At 41.5% G+C, this 18,966-nt stretch overlaps 1 protein-coding gene across 1 annotated transcript; it reads left to right on the top strand.

The window, feature by feature from the left end:
• The first annotated feature begins 12,693 nt into the window (after positions 1 to 12,693).
• On the top strand, positions 12,694 to 15,760 carry LOC145050223 (putative F-box protein At3g24700). Its single transcript, XM_078998510.1, has 2 exons — positions 12,694 to 13,856; positions 15,682 to 15,760. Exons 1-2 carry the CDS (start codon positions 12,694 to 12,696, stop codon positions 15,758 to 15,760), a joined length of 1,242 nt encoding a protein of 413 aa, XP_078854636.1.
• Positions 15,761 to 18,966: the final 3,206 nt, after the last annotated feature.

Raw genomic sequence — 18,966 nt, 5'->3', positions numbered from 1 at the left:
GAGCCTCTCGAATGGTATCCAACACCGGAGTCATTACCATCATCCTCATACATATATCTCGAATCGGGGCACTCTCTGCCCTGTAGCTCAGAGCATCGGCTACCACGTTAGCCTTGCCCGGGTGGTACCAGATCTCGCAGTTATAATCCTTTACCACATCCAACCATCTCCTCTGGCGCATATTCAAGTTGGGCTGATCCATCAGATACTTCAAGCTCTTATGGTCCGTGTATATGGTACACCGAACCCCATACAAATAATGTCGCCATATCTTGAGGGCGAACACCACTGCCCCCAACTCCAAATCGTGGGTGGGATACCTTGTCTCATGAGGCTTCAGCTGCCTCGATGCGGATGCTATCACATGCCCTCTCTGCATAAGCACCGCACCCAGCCCTGATATAGACGCGTCACAATACACCACGAAAATACTCCATTCCCTCCAGAAGGGCTAACACCGGTGCCTCACATAATCTCTGGCGAAGAGTCTCAAACGAGGTCTACTGCTCAGGACCCCAAGCAAAAGCAACACCCTTCCGGGTCAATCTGGTGAGGGGAACGGGAATCTTGGAGAAATCTCTGATAAACCTCCGATAGTAGCCGGCCAACCCTAGAAAACTCTTGATCTCGGTGGGGGATCTCGGCACCTTCCAACTCATAACAGCCTCAATCTTGGCCGGATCGACCAATATCCCATTCTGATTAACAAGGTGCCCCAAGAACTGGACCTCTCGTAACCAGAAATCACACTTGGAGAATTTGGCATAAAGCCTCTTCGATCTCAATACTCCAAGGATTTCTCTCAGATGCTCCTCATGCTGCTCTCTGGATCTCGAATATACTAGACTGTCGTCGATGAACACAATCACCGATCGATCCAACATCGGTCTGCACACTCGGTTCATAAGATCCATGAACACTGCTAGTGCATTGGTGAGCCCAAAAGGCATCGCTACGAACTCGTAATGCCTATAACGAGTCCTGAACACTGTTTTCAGGATATCGTCATCATGCACCCTCATCTGATGATATCCAAACCTCAAGTCTATCTTGGAGAACCAAGATGCACCCTGCAACTGATCGAACAAATCGTCGATCCTCGGTAGTGGATAACGATTCTTGACCCTCAACTTGTTCAACTCCCGGTAATCAATGCACATCCGGTGTGAACCATCCTTTTTCTTGACAAAAAGGATCGGCGATCCCCACAGCGAGCTACTCGGTCAGATGAACCCCTTACCTAGCAGCTCCTGAAGCTGCGAGGATAACTCCTGCATCTCTGGTGGCGCAAGGCGATAGGGTGCCTTGGAAATAGGCGCTGCTCCCGGAACCAAATCAATATGGAACTTAACCTGCCTCTCCGGAGGCACACTCAACAACTCCTCTGGAAAAACATCCGGGAACTCACGAACTATTGGTACCTCGTCGGCAGAACTCGGCCTCTCTGCGACAACTCGTGTATCTATCACATAGGCTACAAACCCTCTACAGCCCTGCTGTAGACTCTACATCGCTCTGGCAGTTGAGCAAAATGCTGACCCAGATTGGGTACCCTAGCCATATACCGTAAATACTCCCCCACTAAGGTCTCGTATAGTCACCAACTGACACTCGCAGTCGTTGATAGCTCCGAATCGGCTCAACCAGTCGATGCCCACGATGACACAGACATCCCCCATCACAATAGGTACCAAATCTATCGGGAACTCAACACCGAAAATCTCGAGTATACATCCTTGAATCACCTCAGTAGCATACACCGCTCGCTCATCAGCTATAGAAACTTGCAAAGGTCGACTCAACGCCTCTCGTCGGATACTGATGTGCTGGCTAAATGCTAATGACACGAAAGATTGACTCGCACCCGAGTCAAATAACACTAAAGCAGGTACAAAACTCACAAGAAAAGTACCTATGCAAACCAAAATTATAAGAACAATATCTCAAACTTAGTACAAGTAAATAAATAAATACATACCAGCTGTCAACTGAAAGACTCTCCCGTGAGCCCTCGGCACCTCGGCCTTCACTCGCTGGATCTCAGAAGCACACACAGAAGTAGGTGCAGATCCCTGTGCTGGTCCCTGCACTAGCTGGGGGCACTCGGCCTTCCGGTGGCCGGTCTGGTTGCAATGAAAGCAAACCGAGAATCCCTTGGGGCAATCCTTTTCCATGTGCCCCTTCTTCCCGCATTTGTAGCAGATCCACATCCGACAAGACCCTCGTGACTCTTGCCGCACTTGCCACAAGTGCGGCCCTTCTGGCCCCCAACCCTAGAATCAATGGGCTTAGCCCGCATCATCGCCGGCTGCGACTGCACTGGCCTCCGGTCCCTCCCCCGAGACTCCTCCTCATCCTCCATGGTCTGAAGCTCGAGGTCAATCTCTCTCCTCCTGACATTGGCCTGGAGCTCGACTAATGTCCGATACGAAGAGTTCACCATGAACTCTCGTATCTCCCTCCTTAGTATGCTAAGATATCGACTCACACGTTCCTGCTCAGTGGACATGTGTTCGGGGCAAAACATCGCCCTCTCATGGAACATCCTCGAGATCTCAGTCACTGACTCTGTCTTCTGCCTAAGAGACAGAAACTCCTGCACCAAACGTTCCTCCTCTACTGGGGGAACATACTCGTCTCGAAACATATGAACAAACCTCTCCCATGTTACTGTAGCATGATCTGCAGTGGTAAAGCCAGTTTTCGCAAACTTCCACCTGTCCTTCGCTCCCAAGCGAAGCTAGTTCAGCGTAAACCGAACTCTCAAATGGTCGGGACTAGAACACGTATAAAAACACCCCTCGATATCGGAGATCCACCTCATAGCATCAATCAGATCCTGCATCCCATCAAACTCTGGTGGCTTCGTGTTGCTAAACTCTCAGAACAACAACGTGTCACCTCCGTGCGGCCTAGCAGCGGCGACAGCTGCAGTGGCCGCAGCAGCAGCAACCTTAGTGATAGCAACGTATCGCTCATCAAATTTTTGAATCAAAGTGGTCTTGATAGACCCAAACATCTCTGAATATTTGCTCGGATAGCTGCAACCACCTCCTCGTGGATCATCCTCCGTATCTCCTCATCGCTACTGCTACTGCTCCTAGGGTTGTGGCGTGTCGCCACCATGATGTCTCTGAAACACAACACGATATCATCCGAGACTCGCTCGAGCATATTCACACTCGATTACCCGTCCCTACTTGTTCCTTAGCATCCCTAGGATTCTTACTTGGGCCGCTCACTGATCCGGTGCTTCCAGTAGTACGGGCCCAGTACTACCTTCCACACCGCATCAGTGTTCACCCCAAGTCCTCCTCCTTGGATCCCAATTTACAAGTACTCTATGCCTCACCAGCTACTCTCATAGTAGTTCTCTGATTGGCTCACTCCTGCTAGATACTCATACTCAAGCTAAACACTAATAGAAGAAATCCCTAGGCTAAGGCATCAAAAATCAGGCCACCCTAGTCCTAATATATGAATCACCTAGCCTACTCTCTAGCATGCATCATATCACATAATATATCTCATCACACAAAATGAGGGTATTCTGGGAAACCACCGCTCGGCCCTGGCTGATTGTACACACTGCTCCGGCTCGACTTCTCTTAAACTCTTGCTCGTTTTTAGGGAAATTCATCTCTTTTAAAAATCTTTCTCAAATCCTCAGTTTGAGTCCAAACACACCCGAGGGTGCGTCCGAATCCCTCAAACCAAGGCTCTGATAGCAACTTGTAACAACGTAAATTTCCAAAAAAAAATTTCATTTTTAACAAAATAAAAACTTGTACCATAATTCTCAAAACACATTGGTTTCAATTGTCAACAAAAGAAAACACAATCCCAGAATCATAAAAACAATCTCCTGCCGGTGTGTACAATCATTCTGGTGCCTTGCCGCGATCCTCGGAAGTACCTGAAACACATAACACATAACATGGTAAGCATAAAAGCTTAGTGAGTTCCCCAAAATACCACACACAACACATTAGCCACTCGAGGCTATAACTCAATTAGACCCTCTGGTCAATGTGTCTCAGTGGGATCCTCTGGTCCCACAACTCATATGGACCCTCCGGTCCCTCAACTCAGCATCACAATATAATACCCATAAAGCAAAACACAAATAAATAACAAGGTATCTCATCACACGGTTCATGAACATAGTACCCTCTGGTCACACATAAGGTTTACCACTCAAGGTAAGTATAGTGAGAAGAGTCACCTTGGGAAATCTCGGAAAGTCTCGAACTCGAAATACTGATCTAGCCTCCGCCTAATTACACAAAGTAAATTACCTCTAATTAACAGCGATTCTCAAAGGCTAGACTAATCCCTTCCTATAATCTCTCAGAAGGGGAAAAAGACCATTTTACCCCTCCACTTGTACAAATGTCTAAATGTTGACCAAACCCTAAAAGTCAACGAAAGTCAACTCCAGTCAATAGTCCAACCTTGACTAGACTCATCGAGTGCACTCGGGTGACTCGGCGAGTCCATGCATGTTCTCTGAATCCTCCCAAGGCCTCACTCGACTCCTGCAGTTAACCTTTTACTTGACGGGTTACCATTGATCAAGAATGGTGGAGCAACACGATCCGACTCGTCGAGTCCTCTCATGGACTCGGCGAGTTTCCTCCATGACAACGCTCAAACGACCTTCTGAGGTAAGATCTGTTTCTCTAACTTATAGATCTGACCTTCTAACACCCAAAAGTCACATAAAGGTCCCATCTTTACGTTCATGCATCGCACATACGACTCTATTTGATGAAATAACCTATAAAATGGTAACCTAGACTCAAAACTCTCATGGGGTTGCATAAAGCTAGATGATTGGGACTCTATGGACCTCTCAAGGTCCAGATCCAAAGTCTATTCCTCACTGGGACTCCATATGCTCAATATCCCAACTAAAAAAGGGGTAAAGAAACCCTAGATTCATGGGATCTACTATATACACGAAAATAGGCATGGATTCATACCTCAAACAACAACCTTTGATGAAGTGATAGCAGATCTAAGCTCCTCAATCATCCTAGCTTTGAATCCCCCTCCTTCCTTCTTGTAAGAATGCACAAATGGTGAAGAATTAGCTCCTTTCCTCACTCTCTATGCTCTCTGGTTCGTTAGGGTTTCTCAAGTGGGTGTGTGGCCGCAGTTGAAGGCCATAAGTGCCTTTAAATAGGGCTCAGGCCCGAAGATTTAGGGTTTCTGTCAATAGCGCGGACTCGTCGAGTCGATTCTCCGACTCGTCGAGTCCATTCATTTATCTGAGTCATCAGTCGCGATCCTACTCGACGAGTTTAGGCGCCAACTCGTCGAGTCTCTCTTCTCATCTCAAAACACATATTGAAATTACGATACCTGGAAATCCGGATGTTACATTTATATTTTTATTTATTTATTTTATTTATTAAAAACGTCATAAATTCATAACTTCTGCATACAAGCTCCATTTTTGACGTTCTTTATATCCACATGTAGGTGAGACTATGCTCTACCACATCCCTTTAGACTCCGTCGGCTAATTTTGACTTTATTTTTATTATATTATTTTTAGTAGGCTGGGACAGGAAAACTCCGTTAGAAATTCATAACTTCTTCATCTGACGTCTATTTTCGTCTGTCTTTTCACCGTTGGACTACTATCGACGAGATCTTTGATTCTCGTTTAGATTGTTTCGGCCAAATATCACTCGATCTCAATTTCAAGATTTGGGCTGCATACCGCTAAGTCGAAACTTAGAAAAATCATAACCTCCTCATACGAAGTCAGATTTAGACGTTCTTCTTATGCATGCTCTCGGTTTAACGTATTCTATGACTTTCGTTTCGATCACTAAGACTAAATATCGCTCTATCGCAAAATCACTATTTACGTCGTGCAGTGTCGTGCCGGTTCTGTCGCGAAACTTTGACAGGTCATAACATCTTCGTTATAACTCGGATTTCGGCATGCTTTTTATATCTGGAACCCTTGCCACGACCACTACAACTTCCTTCATAGATATTGGGCTTATCTAATATTTTATTATTATGCTTATTTTTATTCTTAATTCATTTAAGTAACACAATTAAGCATAAAACACATAATACTCAAATAATACATTCTTTTTATTAATGAGTTACAAAGGTTAACCTAGACTATTATATCAACATTAATGCCTAGCCCAGAAACACGGGCGTTACAAATTCTCCGGTGGACGTAAATGCATAGTGTGGAAGGCGGACTCGAGCTGAGTAGGAGTCATGGGTACACCATGTTCACCGGTGAAATAAGCTTAGGATCCAGCGGGTTGTTGTTGGTGGACCAGTGATCGTGGAGCTGGATCGAGAAGGCCTACTTGTGTGCCTTGGTCTGCAGTAGGATAAGGACAGGTGGCTACAACCCATGGTTAATACCAATGGTAAGACGATTGATAAGAAAAAGGACCAGAGTTGTTGAAACGCCCTCTACCCCTGCCACGTCCACTACTGTTCCTGCATCCACCTCGTCCCCGAGAAGTACCCCGACCACCATGAGTAGCTGTGTTAGGACCGATATGATTGGAGTCTGATGTAGGAAGTTTTGCATCAGAGGAAGACTCCGTGGATTTCTGGGTGATGAGGTCCTGAGGGATGTGTGAAGATTGATTCTTGTGCTGGGTTTCCTCAAGTATCAGTTAAGAAGTGGCTTTGTTAAAGCTAGGAAACGGTTTAGTTTGTTGTATGAGGGTTGCTATAGTATAGTATTCACCTTTTGTCAAACTAGAAATTAATTGAAGTACCATCTTAGTTTCAAAGATGGGATTACCTATATTTGCCAGTTGATCAGAAAGACTTTTGAGACGAAAAGAGTATTCATGAATGTTGGAGAAATATTCCAAACATGTGTGTAATGCCCCAATTTTTATGTTCAAAAATTTCGTTTATAAAACATTACTTAGGTTACATTAATAATTAAAAGATTGTTTAATTAAACCATTTCACATCGAAAACCAAATTGAAATCCACAACATTTGATCAACCAAAATATCAGAGTGTCAATCCCAGAATAAACTCGTAACTGCGGAGCAAGAGTGTGTGTGTGACATGCTGCTACCGCGCCGGCTCCTTTCCCCTAGCTGAAGAGGTACCTAAAACCAAAACTGAAAAACGTAAGCACAAAGCTTAGTGAGTTCCCCCACTGTACCACATACCATATAATCACATAACATACATAAACTGTCAAGCATATCTGGGTGCCCGACCTACCCCTTTGGTCCTCTCGACCGGATACTGCCTAGCATATCTGGGTGCTAGCCTCCCCTTCGGCCCTCTCGACCGGATACTGCCTAGCATATCTGGCTGCTGGCCTCGCCTTCGGTCCTCTCGACCGGATACTGCCTAACATATCTGGGTGCTGGCCTCCCCTTCGGTCCTCTCGACCGGATACTGGGGAAACTATCTCTCTCCTCTACTATTACCACATAACATGTATCACAATATCAGAATCTATCTAGCATGGCTGGGTATGACTACCCCTTCGGCCCTACCGACCGGATATCTTGGGGACTATCTCCCCTTACTGTCACTAGCACATAAATGTAACACAGGTAATAGTAATCCCTTAGATGAATATCACAGAGACAATCATCTACATACAACTCCTACTGGTGGGCCGACATTGTGGCCGTAGACCCACCGCTACTGGAAGGTAACACACCTCGAAGTAGCCGCTGATCTGATCGGGAACTGACTGACTACTGCCGCTGCTGCTGTTCCGGAAATCCTCCGGCTGCAATTCCCACAACATACTCAGTCAATCACTGCTAACTGTCCTTTGGGTAAAATGACCAATTTACCCCTGATCATGTCCTAAGTCAAGGTCAGAGTCAACTTTCAGTTGACCCGACTCGCCGAGTTGGCTCGCTAACTCGCCGAGTCCCTAACCAATCGACTGTCCTGAATCCCATCCCTACTCTTCGAGTTAGGCGTTGACTTGACGAGTTCTCCTTCTAAACCGAGGTTCAAGTCCTTCATCCTACTCGCCGAGTTGTATGAACAACTCGCCGAGTTCATCTTCATCCGTTGAACACTTATGTTGCGACTCGCCGAGTTGTATGAACAACTCGCCGAGTCTGTTCTTGATCTAAGGAGATTGCCTTGAACTCGCCGAGTCATGGAAATGACTCGCCGAGTTCCTTCATGGGTGAGTTCGGCTTCCAACTCACCGAGTCACACCTCGTGACTCACTACTCTCACTCGACACAACGAAAAGGGGAAAACTTGGAGACTCGCGAGCAGAATCGCCGAGTCAGATGAATGACTCGCCGAGTCGTTACCATGCAATCACTATATACGCGATGTTGCTCGATTCCAGTCCATGCCATTCAACGATCTGGGTTCCTAGAGCATGAATAACACGTAAAGTTTCCAACTTTACGTGTAAATATTCCTCAATGAGAGTTTTAGGGTTCAAAATGCACCGAAAGGGTAGATCTAGGGTGTACAAGCAACATGGGTCCATAAAGGCAGTGGATCCAAGCTCCTGGAGCTCGATTCCACCTAGATCTAGAGGCTAATCAGCCTAAAACGAACCCTCCACATACACAAGCTTGGAAATGGGCCAAGAAGGACTTTAATGGGGCCATAAGCATGAAAACATGGGGGAAAACGAGCCATACCTTAGTGAACACTCTGAGATAGCTCAAGGATGCTTGACCTCTTCTTCTTCTTCTTCTTCTTGATCTCCTCTCCTTCTCACTCCAAAGCTTCAAGAGGACATACCAATGGCTTCAAATCCACAAAAAAAAAAGGCTTAGAACGAGGTATAGGGCTCTGAGGGTGAATAGGGGCTGGCTTGGGGCGGAAATGAGAGATTAAATAGGGTGCAAACCCCTGAAACTTAGGGTTTCGTCCAACAGCGTTGACTCGCCGAGTCTCCAACTTAAACGTGTCCCGGGTCCCGTCTCTACTCGGTGAGTCGGACCTATGACTCGCCGAGTCCAAGGCTAAAAATGGAAAATACTCAGATAAGATTTACGTACCAGGAACCAGGTGCTACAGTGTGGAATTGAATTCTTCTTCAAGATAGATGAAGCGAGTGGCCTTGTTATCTTGAAAAATTTCTTCAAGTCGATCTCATAATTCTTGAGCGGTGGCACTAGGCTTTATGACAGTCTGAACGAGATCAGTAGAGATAGTAGCAAAGATCCATTGTTTCACAATGGCATCAAGATGAAGCCAAGTTGGTTCGTCTATATTAGCAGGTCTAGGGGACTTGCGTTTGATGTGATCCATTACATTATATGCATATACATGGATGTTGAGTAGCTCCTTCCAGGATGCATACTAACCATCTGTACGATCAAGAACAAGAGGGATGGAATTTTTGATGTTATTAACACCAAAATCAGGGTGAAAGAGAGATTTCAGTGAGGATTCTGCTGTATCAGGCATGATGGGACGAAGATGAGAAGAGAAGAGAAGGCGGCTAAAAAAATAGGGTTATGTATGGATCGGCTCTGATACCATAAAACATAGTGACTTTTCCTGCCTTCTTATTAATCACAATGTGTATATTTATACAATACAAGAAATGATGGGTTTTACACAAAAGAACATCCTCTGTGCTCATGCAAACCCTAAAACCTGGATCTAGATTTCTCTATTGTACATGCAATTTATCCAAGACTTATGTGTAACACCCAGAATTAGAAAGAACAAGAAAAGAAAGGAGAACCCTAAGTCAAGGGGGTCTCAACTTTTCAAGTCCAAGGAAGAACTCGACGAGTCAGAACGGGTTCCATGTGCAGAATAAATGACTGACTCGATCTTAGAAAAATCATAACTTTTTCATACGAAGTCAGATTTGGACGTTCTTTTTATGCACACTATTGGTTTAACATATACCACAACTTTCATTTACATACCTAAGACTAAAAAACATTTTATTGTAAACTCACTTTTTACGTTATACAACGTTGTGCCGGTTTTGTCGCAGTTCTTGGATAGGTCATAACTTCTTCGTTATAACTCAAATTTCAGTTTTCTTTATATTTTCGGAATCTTTGTTACCATCTCTACCACTTTATTCATCCCGATCAAGTTTATTTAACATTTTATTTTTTACGCTTATTTTCATTTTAAGTAATTTATATTTTTATTACTTCAAAACAAGTTATAATGGTTGAGCTAAACTATTACATTATGAATTTATAAGTATGTAGGTGGAGTTTAGACCTTGATTGATCTAGAATTTTTCTAGTTGTGACATTTATCTTTGTGATGAGGCGGGGCCCATCTCATGTTATTGAAAGATCTATTTCGAGCGGAGCATGATGTCGGGCGGGGCCCATTATTTGTTTGATATGTATGGTATGTAGTTTTTAGGGGAACCTACTAACCTTCATGCTTATGATATTCAGTTTATGTTTCTGATACTTATGGTCAGAAAGAAAAAAACTCGGGATGACCACATTACACACACCATATTGTTCCACATTTTATTTGAATCTGATCTATTTGTATTTTTTGGTTATACTCTAATTTTGTTATTGTTTTATGAAAACGTTTTGAATGATGGTTTTATTATTCTAAAAGTTAGGAATTTTGGGATGTCCACTACAATTAATTGCAATGAGTGTCTTTATGATAATTTCCGATAAATAAAATGGGATATTACGTTATAAATTATTTTTTGTTTCAAAAGGTAAATCATGTTAATTAGTATGTTATTTTCCTCAATTAATAAATATAATCGTTATATTTGAGTTATAACTTATCATTACATATTGTCGTTATTAATAAATATAGCTCTCATATTTATATTTATTTTTTTATCTATTCATTTATGGAAAGTTTGTATAAAAAAATTTAGTTTGGTAAGTTTGGAATCTTATACGAAATTTCAAAATTGTATTTAGAATTGACAAAATTGCAAAAATGGTCCCTATGGTATGTATTTTTTTGGGGTTTTAGTCCAAACCACGATTTTTTTGGATTGGTGGTCCTTTTCAACTAGTTTCCTTGCACTTTTGGTCCCTGTCCAAACTAAAAAGACTATTATACCCTTAATGAATTTAATTTTAATTTTTCTTTCACTTTTTAAAATTATTATTATTATTAAATATAAAATTTGGCCCACATGTCCTCTCTCTCTCTCTCTCTCTCTCTCTCTCTCTCTCTCAACTGGGTATATCAAGATTCAAGAATCCTGCTGAGTTCCTTTTTCCTTCTAATCAGTGGTGTTATACACCAAAAGGTGATTGTTTTCTTCCTTTTGAACCCATCCACCAATCAAACATCACCACCCTCCCACTGCCTTCCCTTTACGTTTTTTTGATTGCCCTTCCATTCTCTATTTCCTTCACTGTCGAGAAACACCACCACCACCAAGGGTGTTGTTGTTGTTGTTGTTGTTGTAACCATCAAGAACCATGATCGGTGGCATTGATCACCGTGAACCACTATCAAACCCCACCAAACCTCATCCCACCTCCTACTATCTTCCTCTCGACGACCTGCTGCTCGGAAAACGAAGAAGATAGCAAGACAGCCAAGGGGCTGCCATCCACGACCATCTACCGCTAACATTGCTGTAGAGTTTCGACTACCACCGCCACCACCGGAGCCATTGCCCACGTTGCTTTTCATTCACGAAATTGACTATTTTCCGATCACCACCAACTCCTACTCCCTCCAGCCTCCTACCGCCACAACCACCATATCGCCTCCATCATGCCGCCATCGATTTCTGCCCTCGTTACCACCTAACCCCACTGTAAATTGCCCTCTCCACCATCGCAAGTTGTGATGAACGTCCTCTGGCTTCGATTGAACACAACCAGAATCGATTGCGATCGTTTTCCCCTTCATTCGAACTGCAACAAGACGCAAAGTAAAAGACGATAACTATGCAAACTCTGTTATGTTTTAATTAAAAGAAACCCCCCAGATTTTTGACTTGTACAACTTTCCCCCTCCAGAGAGAGAGAGAGAGAGCGAGAGAGAGAGAGAGAGAGAGAGAGAGAGAGAGAGAGAGAGAGAGAGAGAGAAGAGAGAGAGAGAGAGAGAGAAAAGTGGGCCCCATATTTTTTATTAATAAAACTTTAACTTAAACAGCAAAAACCATAAAAAAAAAAGTATCAGAAAGGCATTTTAGTCTTTTCAGTTTTATGGGGGACCAAAAGTGCAAGGAAACTAGCTCAAAAGGACTACTAATCCAAAAAAGTTGTGGTTTGGACTAAAACCCTAAAAAAACAGGGACCATTTTTGCAATTTTGTCTTTAGAATTTTTATTTTATAGTTTTGGGTTTATCAACAAACTGGACTTAAAAGTGTAATCTAGGAAAATCTAATTTTCAACTTTTGTAAAAAAAATTAATAATTATTTAAAATATTAATTTTACGAAAATTTGGATTTAGCATTATGATGGGTGAATATTTTTGGAGAAGTTAGGCGCAGTGGACGAATATAAATCAAATATATCAACTGATTTAACCAAAAATTAGATTATAGAATCGTATAATGAAATCATAACATGATATTTGTATTTGCTTTTATTTTTATTTTTTTCAAATTTAAGTTATATATTTATTTCTTCCGCCTTAATCTCACCTTCCATGTATCAAAGAATTAGAATAATAGTCAAATACCTCTTGTTTGTTGTCACACACAGCTATAAATACAATAAATCTCCTCCCCCAAATCATACCTAGAAAACAACCATGGAGGAGCACCATCGGCCCAATAAAAAGATCACGACGGAGCTACCGCATGAAATTCTATTCTACAACATACTACCAAGGCTGCCTGCCGAATCTCTACACCGTTTCAGGTACGTTTCCAAACAATGGCACATGTTCCTAAGTTCGCCTGAGTTTATCAAGCTCCACCTCCACCACGTCACCAACGACCACCATCAAAACCACCACAAACTTCTCGTTTTATCTACTACAGCACCATGCAACCTTCACACCATTGATTGTGAATCACCTGAAAGCGGTCTAAGTCGCAGCCGCCCGATTCCGTTTAAAGTTTGCCCTGAAAACATGACGATTATGACATCATGCAATGGACTTGTTTGTGTAGGCATAACCAAACGTAAGTACGATGATAAATACCATAATCTGATATTATGGAATCCTTTAACCGGTGACTACAAGAAGTTGTCTAAATCTCATTCTTGTAAAGAATGCTACGAGGTTTGTGGAGGACCATACGGGCTGTATTATAGCTATTCACACGATGACTACAGACTTTTACGTGTCACCCACGATCGCCATGCTTACATATACTCGTTGAAATCAGATTCATGGAGAAAGCTGGATTCTTCCACTAGCGACTTGAAAAGTATTACCTGCTTGATTTCAGAAAGTTGGGGGGAAAGTATTGTACAGAATGAAAAAGTTTATTTTATAAAACAAGGCAAGAGAAGAACCTTAGGTCATTTATCTAATTCAATTATAAGGTTTGACACAAAGACAGAGAAGTTCAGAAAGATAGAAACTCCATGTTTTGGAGTTAGAAGAAGAGCTTGTTTGGATTTCACGCTTCTACATAATGACAGACATATTTACTTGTGTGTGATATATAAAGAAAATTCAGTAGAGTTGAGTGCCAAGTTTTGGAGGATGGATGGAGATGGAGATTGGACAGAGCTGATAAGTTATCTGATATTGCCGAATTTATATTGCATTCAGAAGCCACTACACTTGATGAGGAATGGGAATTGGGTGACATATTGTTTGCACTCTGGATGTCATCTCTACAAACTGGATCCGGAAAGACGTTTTTGTGAGATGTCATACTCAAATACCGGTGATGAGTTTGATATCCCTCCAAGAGGGAAATATATCGAGACTTTGGTGTCACCAAATCGCTATATGAGGTATCACAGCCTTATCCGACTTTTTTTAACATTGTGGTTGTTCTTGGGTTTTGCTGATTTTTTTTTTTTTTTTTTCAATGTTGAACTATCTATGTAATGCTATGATCTAATTTATTTCCGGGATTATGCTAATAACGTTCATGTATATCAATTAGTGTACTGGTCTTCTAAAAACTGAATTGGGGAAAGATACATGATGAAACATTAAAAGCAGGCCACATAGCACAATACCTAAGTTAGACTCTTACAACACTAAACAAACACATAATTACAATATTTTAGTTACATTGTTTCAACACTAAACAAACACATAATTTACACGAAAGTTCCCTTTTGTTGTTCTTTTTCCATTGGGGCCATGGCCGGCCCTTGTTTTGAAAGCCTTGTGTGAAAATCAACTGAGGCCCCAAAAAAAGTTTTTGTAAAATATTATTAACTAAATTTTAGATTTTCAAATTCAAAACTTAAAAATGATAATAAATATATCGTAAATTATGTACCTCTACTGACACAGATCTTCATTGATCACTAATTAATTTAAATATTACAATAAACTATTTAAAATAAGATGGACAATCAATGAATTACTATTTTCTAAACACGGACACTTTGGCATTTGAGAAGTAAATTCATGTATTACACTTTCATAATTGATGTTTTCAAGAAACACGTTCTCAATCGAAATCAAATCCAAAACATTATATCTTTCTTGAGAGGCGTTAGATCGAAAATAAGATTTTGGATTTTAGTTTTGAACGTTTTTTTTTCCATTGATGCAACTGAAACAAGAGCATGTAACAATATTTAGTATGCTAGTCAAGAAATTGGATAATGATAATCATTTTCAATATATTTACTATTACGTGTATTTTATTATGTCGAACCGATAACTATTTTTTGTAAAAATTCCAATTCATGGAATAAATCATCATCATCGATGTCTAAGATATGACTATTTTGTAACCTTTTTTCAAGATTTGTGCAACCAAACGCTAGGAAATATACAATGTCATATGACTATACTTGTGATCAACTTAAATCTATCGAGTTCATATTACGGTAGTAGAGCAGCTACACTTTTTATCATTATACATGTCATTTCATCATACATTTATGTGAAGTTTCTATAATTTCAAGAGCTCGGGTTGCTTTTTCTTTCACACATTCAATCATGATTTCACACTTAGAATTATACTTTTCGATAAGAGAGACGAGCAATTATTTCCGACAATTCATTGGCGACATTTGTTGGACAATTAAGCTTCTTAGGTTTTGATTCAATTGATTTGTTTTCTTTAACTTCAAGTGGGTTTTATAAAAATTACAAACTTTGCTACATATAATCATTAGGAATAGAATTTGTAATTTTCTTGGATGTATACAGTTTTCTTAAATTGTTCACAAACCCAATCGATTTGTAATTTGTATTTTGTAATAAGATTTTGATTTTTTTTTCTTTGGTTTTTTTATTATTAAGATGATTTCAAAGTACAAATGTTCAACGTTTTCAAAGTAAACCCTACAAACAAACATTTTCAAATTCTCAATCTTCCTGCTTCAGTCATCCAAAAAAAATGTTGGTTTACGGTCGAGGTCGACACCAAAGGGTATTCGACCATCCAAGGGAATTATGGTTTGCGGTTCTAGAACATGTAGGATTAGCTTTTATAGTTGATGCTTCTAACGCCTAATTTGTGTAACTTTTATCTACTTTCAATGGTGTAATCGATATTATTCCCATGACTTGTTACCAGAAACATCCCTTTGCAATCGTGATTGTTTTTTTATGTACTTGAAACCTCAATTTTCTTTATTTACTTTGTAGTTACCGACTTTTCCTAGACGCAATAGCCGATGATGTTGTTTATCAACGTGTTTCACCAGAGATTTTGCAAACAATTTAATGGAAAGAAAGTGTAAATAGTCATTACTTTAGCTCATTTGTGCATAGATGTTTGGTGATTCGATATCCTAAAAGTCATATTTTAGGATGGAAAAGTTTGATCGAACATACACACAATATAATACTGTATTTTGATAACTTGATTTAGATTTCTTTAAATCCATGTAACGCCCGTATATCCGGGCTAGTCAATTTAGAGATAATAGGGGTCGAAAACGACTTTTTGACAAAAGATTATTTAGAATAAATAATCTTAACCAAGTTGTAGAATATGTCTTAAGAGTTCCGTACATATAAAGAACGTCGAAATCCGAGTTATAACGAAGAAGTTATTGTCCGTCAAAGTTTTACGGCAAAATTGACACGACACCGGCAGACGTAAATAGTGAATTTTTGATAAAGGACTTTTTAGCCTTAGTGATCCAAATAAAAGTTGTAGTATACGTTAAACCAAGAGCGTCCATAAAAAGAACGCCCAAATTTGACTTCGTATGAGGAAGTTATGAATTTTCTAGGATTTGGCATAGAAGTGCACGACCAGAAACTCGAATTTTAGTTCGAGCGGATTTTTGGCCTACGTGACCTAAATGAGCGTTGAAGATCTCATTAATAGGAACTCAACGATAAAAAGACAGATGAAAACGGAGTCCGTATCTAGAAGTTATGAATTTTACGCGGACATTTAACAGTATAATCTCCTCCTTGTAACAGCCCGGATTTCCAGGTATCTTTATTGTTTATGATTTTGGTGTTTTGAGAGGGAACTCGGCAAGTTGGAGCTCAGACTCGCCGAGTAGGGTCGCGATTCTGGACGCGGGATTCGTCTGGACTCGGCGAGTCCAGGATATGGACTCGGCGAGTCCGCGCTGTTTAATGAAACCCTAATTTCTCGGGTTTGGGACCTATTTAAAGGGCCTTATGGCCGTCATTTGTACCCAGCAGTCCATAGAGAAAAACCCTAGAGTGCTTTAGCGATTTGAGAGTGAGAAAGGAAGCATTTCTTGACCTTTGTGTATTGTTTAGCAAAGAAGAGGGAGGTTCTAGCCAAGAGGAGGCAAAGGTGGTTGCTATTCTGTGGATTTGAAGCTTAGATCTTCGATCTAAAGGTATGATTTCGGCTCATCTTCTGTTTTGTGATGTATATTTGGATTTAGGGTTCTTGTGGCCTTGGTTGGGTGGATTTGATGGCCAAATAGTCCCTTGCTAGTAATGAGGCTTTGGATCTGGATCCATAGTGGTCCAGAGAGCCTCATTCATCAAGCTTTATGAAGAGCAATGGAGGTTATGACCTTGAGTAGTGATATTTGTTGATAATCCTTCATATATGGTCATCTAGAGGTTGTATGTACACCAAGTTTGGGGCTTTACGTGGTGAATCAGTCTAGGAAGTTCAAATCTATGAATTGTTGGAACAGATCTGACCTTAGAAGCAAGTTTGAGTGATTGCATGGCATGGACTCGCCGAGTCCGATGAACAGACTCGGCGAGTAGCTTGAAGATTGCCTTGGATTGGCCAGTGAGTGGTCCAGTCGAGTCACGGGTTGACTCAGTGAGTCAGGGCGAGTTAGGGAGGGTTGACAGGTGGACTGAGTCGAACTGGGACTCGCCGAGTTGTTCTTGAAACTCGGCGAGTTGAGTCGGGGTGGCCCCGCGATTCTTCCAGGTGGAACTCGTCGAGTCAGGGGGAGTACTCGACGTGTAAGAAGGGAATCCTAGAGGGTTGGTGAAAACGTCTAGACTCGCCAAGTTGCCCTTGTGCACTCGCCGAGTCCGGTCAAAGTTGACCGTTGACCGTTGACCAGAGTTGACCTGTGTTGACTTCTTAGGGATAGTCAACCTTAGAGATAAAAGTTTTAATAAGAGATGTGTAATGTTATAGGGAGATTGTAGCTCAGAGGATCGAGCACGAGTGATTTCGGGATTTGCTAGCTATCGATATTTTCGAGGTGAGTGTTCTCACTATACTATACCCGGAAGGGTTTGATTGTGGGACCGGAAGGTCGGATATGATATGAGACCTATGTGTTATATGTGATAAGTTAATTGTTATATGTGCTATGTATGATATGTTTAATGTGGGCCGGAAGGCATTATGTTATGGGCCGGAAGGCGAATATGTTATGGGCCGGAAGGCGTTGTAATGTGAACCGAAGGGTTGGCGTGGGTAGGACCGGAAGGTTTACCCAGCAGGGACGGAAGTCCCCTGAGACACATGGATCGGAAGGTCAGGGCCTGGAAAGGCGTATGTGCGTAAGTTGTATTTTGGGGAACTCACTAAGCATTTATGCTTACAGTTGTCGTGTATGTGTTTCAGGTACTAGCGAGGACCGTGGGAAGGCACCGGCGTGATCTGTACACACTGATAGATGATTTGTGATCTTGGGATTCATATGATTTGTATTACGATATGACACGTTGAATGTTTATGCCTTGTTTTGGATGAAAACACTTTATTTTGAAATGAAAAATTTGTTTAAAAATTTCCGTCGTTACACTCCTACTGTTAATTTAAGATCGGTAGAGAATGAACCGACAGAGTCTAAATGAAATTTGTAGATCTTGTTTTTACCTACGCGTGGATATAAAGAACATTGAAAACGGAGCTCGTATGCGTAAGTTACGGGGTTTAAAAGTCGGCAGGGTGCTGTGCGAAAACAGGTGACATGGTTGAATATGGGTCAAGGCTTTCTCCCCAAGGCAAGCCACCAGAGGGTGACACCTGGCCATGGACTCGATGAGTAGGACCTCCTACTCGACGAGTAGAGCAAGATTCCAGCCTATAAGTAGAGGTGTCGGGTTTCCTCATTCTTCACACCTTCCCAACTTCACTTTCTTTCTCTAGAACCTCGCTCTAGCTCCCCTTAAGCCCCCTAAGCCTAGGTAAACCCCATATCACCCTAACGAAGCCCCGAGAATAGAGCATTTTGGCTCGGGAACGTTGCTCCAACGAAGCCCGGTTTTCGAGAAAATCCGCTGTAAGTGAGCTACGCCTAACCTATCTTTACTATAACTTATGTTTCAATATAGTAATGTTATTAGGAACTTATAATGAGTATATGAGCTATTATTATGATTTATATAAGTGTCGTTATAATGTCTTTTTAACCACTCGCAGTACGGGGAATCTGGTTTAAAGGGTCGCATATGGTTGTTGGATTTCAGAACTACTATATGTGCCGAGTCACCACCTTTTCAAGTAAGTGCATG

The sequence above is a fragment of the Lactuca serriola genome, chromosome 5 (assembly GCF_051521515.1).
Source record: "Lactuca serriola cultivar US96UC23 chromosome 5, Lser_US96UC23_V15, whole genome shotgun sequence".
Lineage (NCBI taxonomy): Eukaryota > Viridiplantae > Streptophyta > Magnoliopsida > Asterales > Asteraceae > Lactuca > Lactuca serriola.
This window is presented reverse-complemented; position numbering and strand designations above follow the sequence as displayed.

Excerpts from the sequence above, each read along its gene's own strand:
- LOC145050223 (XM_078998510.1), top strand. The coding sequence starts at position 12,694 with ATGGAGGAGCACCATCGGCCCAATAAAAAGATCACGACGGAGCTACCG. Across the intron at positions 13,857-15,681 it reads TCACCAAATCGCTATATGAG|TTACCGACTTTTCCTAGACG; the intron begins GTATCACAGCCT and ends TTTACTTTGTAG.